Source organism: Trichechus manatus, unplaced genomic scaffold (genome assembly GCF_000243295.1).
Source record: "Trichechus manatus latirostris isolate Lorelei unplaced genomic scaffold, TriManLat1.0 scaffold00191, whole genome shotgun sequence".
In the NCBI taxonomy this organism is placed as follows: domain Eukaryota; kingdom Metazoa; phylum Chordata; class Mammalia; order Sirenia; family Trichechidae; genus Trichechus; species Trichechus manatus.
Window position 1 is genome coordinate 4,260,855 of NW_004444127.1, and position 8,164 is coordinate 4,269,018.

Consider the following 8,164-nt stretch of genomic DNA (forward strand, 5'->3'; position numbering starts at 1 on the left):
TTTAGAAATAAGACAAAGGAATAGGTATTTGGGGGTGGGGACATTACCTTCGTTAATGATAAAGATGGTAGTGGAAATTGTGTCTTATGCCTGCTGCAAGTGGCCTTCCAAGACTGAACCCCAGAATTAGGGAAACGTACACACCCAGTTGTGGCAGCATTGGACCTGGACAAGCCTCACCTGGCAGAGACAGAGGCTGCCCCTGGGGCAGAGTGAAAAGCATGATCCCTGCAGCATCTCACTCCAACAGAGGGATGAGAGAGGAAGGCCCACCTCTGTATGCCTAACCTCTCCTTTCAAATTCACTCCACCTTCCCTGTGGCAGGCTGGGGCAGTGAGACTAGGAGTGGTAATTACTGGAGCTCCCTCCACATGAAAGGAAACATGAAGAGTAGGGAAGAAATGTTCTCCCTGTAACATCTAACTAGTGGTAAGTGTTTAAAAATGGGCTCTGCTAAAGAAAAAGCCCTGATTTGTAGAGTTTGCACCACAATTACCATGGTGGAAGTACTCCCACTACTGCTGATTCTAAGCTACCAGCATAATGTCAATGAATGCAGAGTTGGGAAAAGATGCATACAACAAGCTATTCTAAGCCTCTCTGAGCTGGCTCCAACACATCACTGTAACCAACACTTGTACACTTAACCAGTATCTCCTTGGAAAATATTATTAGAGGTAGGAAGGGTGCACACATTTGATAAATACTGCCAGTTTGTTCTCCAGAGAGGTTGTACTGATCTACATTTCTACAACAGAATACGGGACTGCTTGTTTACTTACCTTTGCCAACTCTTTTACTTGCTGTCAATCTTATAGTGAAAAGTATATTTATCATGTTTCAGAGCATTTATTTGATTATTGGAGTCCCTGTGTAGTGTAACTGGTTAAAGCGATAGGCTGGTGACCGAAAGGGTAGGGGTACTAATCCAGCAAGAGGTGCCTCAGAGGAAAAGCCTGGAGATCTACTTCTGAAAAATTCACTATTGAAAACCGTGTGGAGCTCAGTTATACTCTGATATACATGGGGTGACTGTGACTTGGAATTGAATGGATGGCAACTAACAAAAACAACAAGGTTCTTTCATATGCTTATTGATATTTTTATTTATTTTTTGTGAACTGCCTGTTTATAGCCTCTGCTCATTTTCTATGTATATTTTGTGTGGATACAGATCTTTTTTATATCGAGGTTATTAAACCTTTGTCATATATGTTTTTAAGTACTTTTCCCATTGTGTCATTTGTATAACAACTTTGTTGATGCTTTGTTTCCGTTGGTTAACAATTGTGACTTTTGTTTTCTATTTTGATTCTGTTCTTTGCTGTTCAGAGTGCATTTTTAGTTCTTCAAAATTACTACATTTCTCGGAATTTCAGTATAGTATCAGAGATAAGATGAAAAACAATGGGGATAAAAATGATAGCAGAGAATCAAGGTCTTTCATACTTTTTCTTCTGTATTTCTCATGGATCATACGAGGTGAGAAAAATTCCTAATGTGGACCCTTACTCTTTATTCTACAAGATATTGTTTTGAATTACATGATATTGTTAGCTTGAGGTGCATATTGCAGTCTATATATATTTTTTGTACACAGTGAGGTTGTTTAGATATATAACAGATTCTCAGCAAGTATTTCTTTCAGTGAAGTAACACAGAGGAATCCCCGTTCTTGTTATTGTATGCTTTGCTGCGTTGTTACAAACCTGGAACCAGAACAAGCAGGCCGGCCAACCATAACAATCGTCTCTGAAAATGAGCTTGTTTAGCTCAGTGTCTCTCGGTAGAGTAGTGGCAGCATTGAAAGCAATAGTGGGATGATGGAGACAAACGAATAAGTTGAATTATTCCCACAGTGTTTCAGTATTTGTCACATAAACACAGTTATGGAAACTGCAAGACTGGTGAAGGACTCTGACCTGGGTAAATTGAGGACTGGGATAATTGAGAAAAGAAGAAAGTACAGAGAACTTCTTGGAAATGGAGAATTATCAGTGGGAAGATGATTCCGTGAGGCATAAATGAAGGAAACAAAGGATTCAGGAACAGAAGTATGTCATGGAGATTCCCCAGTTGGAGAGAGCTATCAAAATGCAATGAGATAATAAAAATCTAGGCTATTAACTTGAATAGTTCCCTAAATTCAGAATTTACTGTGGTGAATTAGGAAGAACCCTGGACTGATAGTCAGAAAGCCTTGTTGTCAGTCTCAGAATTCACCACTCTGTGTAATCTTGGGTAATAACGATTTCCCTTAATTTTCTAAGAGGTACAGTGTTTTTAGGTTATTAATATTCAGTGATGAATGAGTATATTGGCTAGATGAATGACTGAGTGATGTGTATTTTAAATTATTTTACACTCTCTAATAACTGGGAAAAAAATGAAAGAATATTCTTTTCTAAGACAACAATGGAGTCTTTTGGTGGTGCAAATGGTTAACACACTCAGTTGTTAACAGAAAGATTGGTAGTTCGAGTCCACCCAGAGGCGCCTCGAAAGAAAGGCCTGTGATCTATTTCTGAACAAGTAGCCACTGAAAACCCTATGGAGTCTAGTTCTTCTCTGACAAACATGAGGTTGCCTTGAGTTGGAATTGACTCAACAGCAACTGTTTCTTTTTTTTTGTTATCGTAAAATGTTACAAGTGAAGTAATTGGTATTACAATTTTTATTTATTTTATTGTAGACCTCTCACTCCCGGGCATCTAGCACACCTGAATGGGATCCATGGCCAGTACAAATAACGTCACTGAGTTAATTATTACTGGCCTTTTCCAGGATCCAGAGATGCAGAGACTGTGCTTTGTGGTGTTTCTTCCTGTGTACCTGGCCATGGTGGTGGACAATGGCCTCATCTTGTTAACAGTCAATGTAAGCAAAAGTTTGCATTCCCCCACGTACTTCTTCGTTAGCTACTTGTCCCTGGTGGAGATCAGTTACTCCTCTACTTTTGTCCCTAAGTTCATTACTGACTTACTCACCAAGATTAAAACCATCTCCTTCGAGGGCTGTCTGGCTCAGATATTCTTCTTCTACTTCTTTGGTGTGACAGAGATTCTCTTGCTCACAGTGATGGCTTATGACCGCTATGTGGCCATCTGCAAACCCCTGCACTATACAACCATCATGAGCTGGCCTGTGTGTCACCTTCTGGTGGCTGGTTCCTGGCTGGGGGGCATAATTCTCTCCATGGTTCAGATCCTTGTCACTGTTCATTTGCCCTTCTGTGGCTTCAATGTAATTGACTACTACTTTTGTGACTTCCACCCCCTATTCAAGGTTGCCTGCACTGACACCTTTATGGAGGGTGTTATTGTGTTGGCTAACAGTGGCTTAATCTCTGTTGTTTCCTTCCTCATCTTAGTATCCTCTAATGCCGTCATCTTAGTCAACTTGAGGAGCCATTCTGCAGAGGGGAGGCACAAAGCTCTCTCCACTTGTGCCTCCCATATCAAGGTGGTCATCTTGTTCTTTGGACCTGCCATCTTCCTCTACACGAGGCCCTCTTCCACCTTCACTGAGGATAAACTGGTGGCCGCTTTCTGTACAGTCATCACCCCCATGCTGAACCCCATCATCTACACACTCAGAAATACAGAGGTGAAAAATGCTATGAGAAGATTGTGGTACAAGAAAGTGAACTCAAGAGTGGAGTTAAAATGATAACATGAAAAAATAAAACAAAATAAAAACAAAAACAACCCACAAATAGGGTGATCAAATATGTGATCTGATTTTAGTCAGCCACAAAAGAAGAGAGAAAAAGTTAACCTGTTTATATTTTTTGTTGCATTTTAGGTGAGCTACTTTTACTCTGTGGTACCCATTAAAGCCCTCTCATGGCTGTCAGCATTTTGGGGAATGTTGAATATTAGACTACTTTCCTTCTCTTCTTCAGTAGCATATAGTGCAAAGTACATGTGTTTTAGGGAGAGGTCACCTAGATTAGAACCCCCACCCTATTGTCTACTAACTGTGTAATCTTGGATTCATTCATTTCACCTCTTGGTGTTAGCATGCTGTGGTATGTGGAAATATTGTGGCACTTCGAGTCAGAGGGTCATATTTTCCTTTGTCTCTCCTTACTGGTGGGATCTTGAGGGAGTCCCAGAAAGGCTTCTGTATTTCTCTACTTTTGGTGCCCCTACCCCATTAACCTGATTCCAACTCCTGAAATTCCACAGTAGGAACTTCATTTCATGGGTGAGGGGCATTGTTAGATGCAAAAGTCTCCGGGAGGCAAAATACAATGAAACTATTATTAAACATTAATATCTTAATCTCAGTAACTTTATAAAACCCTTCTGTTTCTATGCACTGAGGTAAGGAGACCAATGCAGTCAGAAGTACATTCAGTTATAAGTATAGCACAACCTGATGAAAAATGGCTTAAGCCAAATCCAGCCTGCCACGTATAGCCTGTGAGCTAAGAATGGATTTTACATTTTTAAATGGTTGCAAAAAAAAAAAAAAAAAAATACTATTTTGTGACATGTGAAGGTTATACAAATTCGAAAGTTTAGTGTCCATAAATAAAGTTTATTAGACTACAGCCATGCCCATTATTTTACGTGTTATCTGTGGTTGCTTTTATGCTACAGTGGCCAAGTTGATTAGTTGTCATAGAGACTTTATGGTGGCAAAACCTAAAATATTTGCTATCTGACCCTTTAGAGAAAAAGTTTGTTGACCACTGGCTTAAGTCATAATGATATTTATTGCTTACTCTACAAACAGGAAGGCTGGTGGTCAGTGGTTCCAGAGTTGGTTTGTTAATTCTGTGATGCTACCGCACTGGTTTGATTCCTCTTCAATTCTTTTGTATATCACCTCATGGCTGCAAGATGGCCGCAGCAGCTCTTTAATGAGGGGAGAGAAGGGCTCTCTTTTTATATGGGGAAATACTTCCCAGAAACTCTTCAGCACAATTCCTCTTATTTTTATTGGCCAGAACTAGGTCACATGTCTACCCCTACATGCAAAGAAGGCTGGAAAAGTGAGTATTGGTAAAGAGGAAAGGATGATATTATAGGCTTAGACCAGTGTTGTGGATTGAATTGTGTCCCCTAAAAAGACATGTTGAAGTACTAACATCTGCACCAATGAATGTGACCTTGCTTGGGGAAATAGGGTTTTTCTTTGCAGATGTTATCAGATAAGTTAAGGAGGTCATAGTGGAGTAGGGTGGGTCCTAATGCTAATCCCTTTTGAGTGGCATTTTATTAAAGAGAAGGACAGACACAGAAATGGAGTCACACACAGAGGGAAGACAGCATGTGAGGATCTGTCTACAAGCAAAGGAATGCCAAGGAAAGCCTGGGGCTACTGGAAACTGAAGGAGATAAGGAAGGGTCTTTCCTTGGAGTCGGACAGAGGATATCCCTGATGATGCCCTGTATTCAAACTTCTACCCTTCAGTACTTGAAAAAATAAATTTCTGTTTTTAAAGCCGTCCACTTTGTAGTATTTTACTATGGCAGCCTAGGAAAGTAAGGCAGCCAGGCATAAATTATCCCTTGGGCTGGGCTGCTTCCATAGTGGTTAAGAGTTTTGTTGCTAGCTAAAATGTCAGCAGTTCGAATCCACCAGGTGCTCCTTGGAAACCGTATGGAGCAGTTCTCTTCTGTCCTATAGGGTCGCTATGAGTCGGAATCAACTTGACGGCAATGAGTTTGGTTGTTTTTTTTGGGCTGTGCACACTGCTGCTTGAACAACATCAAGATTCTGTCATTACGGAAGGAGTGTCTGCCACAGGGAGTTTGGATGGAGGTGGTTTTTTGGAGGGTGGTGCCCCTGGGCACAGAGAGATAGTTAAGGGATTTGACTCTGGTGCCAGGCCTACTGACTGAAACTCAGCTCCACCACTCGGTGACTGTGCAACCTCAGCCAGTGACTAAACTCTCTTGATTCAATCTCCTTGGCATAGAATTTTGGGGCCAAGTTCAAGAACCATTTTCTTTAACATCACAGTCTTCCTGAGACTGGACTCTGCTTTAATTTCTTTCTGGAAGATAAAAAAGGGGGCCATAGAATGTGAGTGCCTGGGGGTTGTGAATAGCAATTAAACTATCCTTGGAATCCTTGCAGGCAGGAAATGGGTCTTGTTCATATATACATCCCTGTACCTAGAGTTCTGAACCACTGTACTACAAATAAATTCACCAAATAGCAATTTGCTTTTTTAACTGAATTACCACATGACTAACCTGCTGAACTTTTGATGCACTCAAAACTTGTTTCTATTGACCCTTTATAAATTTTATAGCACTTGGTTTTGCTGAGACCCGCAATGAGCAATGTCTGTGAAGGAATTTTTGTATATCTTGAGTTTCAGTTTTCATGAAAATAACAATATATAGGATTTTATATATGTTTGTTTCTCTTTTTCAATGAGTTACCTACCTAGGCACGTGCCCAGATAAACATTTGGGGGTCCTCTTACTACAGACGGAAGAAGGAGAAACCAGCCTTGGAGAATACCAGTGATCTCTGCACCAGAGTAAAGCACATACACAGCCTGGGCACGAGTTCAGGTAGCCTGACTCCCAGGACAGATGCTCCTCTCCTGGTGGCTCCTCATGCCGGCGAGGGTTTATTTTCTAATGAAGGTAAACTTTACATTCAGAGAAATGCATAGACCACACTCATGTACAATCTGATGAGTTTTGACAATTTATATGCCCATGTAACCAACATCCTAACTCAAATGTAAAACATTTCTATTACCCTAGACACTTGTCTCCTGACCTCTTCCGTGTAATCCCCACTCCCCATAGGGGACCACTGATCTAATTTCTGTCATCACAGATTAGTTTAGCCTGTTCTTCAACTCATGGAAACGAATCATACAGCTTGTACTCTTTTGTGTCTGGCTTCTTTTGCTTAAAACAATGTTTTGGAGATTCATTTATCTTGCAGGTTATAGGAGTGTGTTCCTTTTGTTTGCTGAGTAGTATTCCGTTTTATGAATATATCCAATTTATTTTAATCCATTCTTGTTGATGGACATTTGGGTTGATTCTTGTTTATGGATATTATGAATAAAATCTTCTATAAACATTCTTCTATGTTCCCATTTTTTAAAAGCCTAAACTGATAGAGTAATTTACTTATTTTACATTCAAAATAACTTTTCATAACTAAAAAAACATGCACATCTTTTATAGAGGTGGAGTTTAATTAGAACTAGACAAGTGAAGTCATATTCAATGAGTTAATCTTCACAGGTTAGAAAATAAAATCAACTTTTTCCTGACAAAATTTGTAAGCTTAGGTAATACACACATTTTTCTACCGCATTATTTTAACAGATATTGTTTTCCAATAACAAACAGCCATAGACTCAACTTTATGTTTCTTTATCAAATATTTCAATATAAAAAAGACTGGCTGACAGACCTTCATAGAAACTCAACTTCATGATGACATGTTACAGAATAAACAAAGGTTTAATTTAAATTTTTGGAGCTTTATGTGAATATTTGCTGATCTTCTTTTGTGTATTTCTTTCGATACAAAGCTAATGGTTAATTCAGCTTTTGCATTCTTAAAAGCAATTAGGTGGAATGTTTTATATTAAAATCTCTATAAAAAAACCTCCTATTAGTCATTTGTTGACACTTGTGGCAGTATGGTTTCAACTCTAATTCTAGTCAAGGCTGAATCAACATTTTTTGTGACTAACACTGGTGTAGAGCATGTTGTATTTTACAAAGAGCTCTTACGGCATTTAAAAAACCTTTCATTATGGAAAAAATTTCAAACATACACAAATGTGATCAGAGCAGTGCAATGAACTCCCCTGTATGCAACGCTCAGTTTTTAAAAAAATTTATTTTTTTATTGTTGTGGTTTAGATGAAGTTTACATTTCAAGTTAGCCTCCCATACAAAAATGTATACATACTCAGTTATGTGACCCTAATTGCTCTCCCCATACTGTGATAGCACACTCCTCCTTTCCACCCTTGATTCCCCATGTCTATTCAACCTACTCCTAACCCTCTCTGCCTTCCCATCTCACCTCCGGACAGAAGCTGCCCGTTTAGTCTCTTGTATCTACTTGAGGTAAGAGGCACACTCCTCACGAGTATCCCTTTATGTCCCACAGTCCAGACCAATCCCTGCCTGAAGAGTCGGCCTTGGAAATTGTTTAGCT

General features: G+C 39.6%; 1 protein-coding gene across 1 annotated transcript; it reads left to right on the plus strand.

The window, feature by feature from the left end:
* Positions 1 to 2,725: 2,725 nt before the first annotated feature.
* On the plus strand, positions 2,726 to 3,670 carry LOC101341186 (olfactory receptor 4B1-like). Its single transcript, XM_004387733.2, has one exon. It carries the CDS (start codon positions 2,726 to 2,728, stop codon positions 3,668 to 3,670), a length of 945 nt encoding a protein of 314 aa, XP_004387790.2.
* Positions 3,671 to 8,164: the final 4,494 nt, after the last annotated feature.

Coding starts and splice junctions, on each gene's coding strand:
- LOC101341186 (XM_004387733.2), top strand. CDS start 2,726: ATGGGATCCATGGCCAGTACAAATAACGTCACTGAGTTAATTATTACT.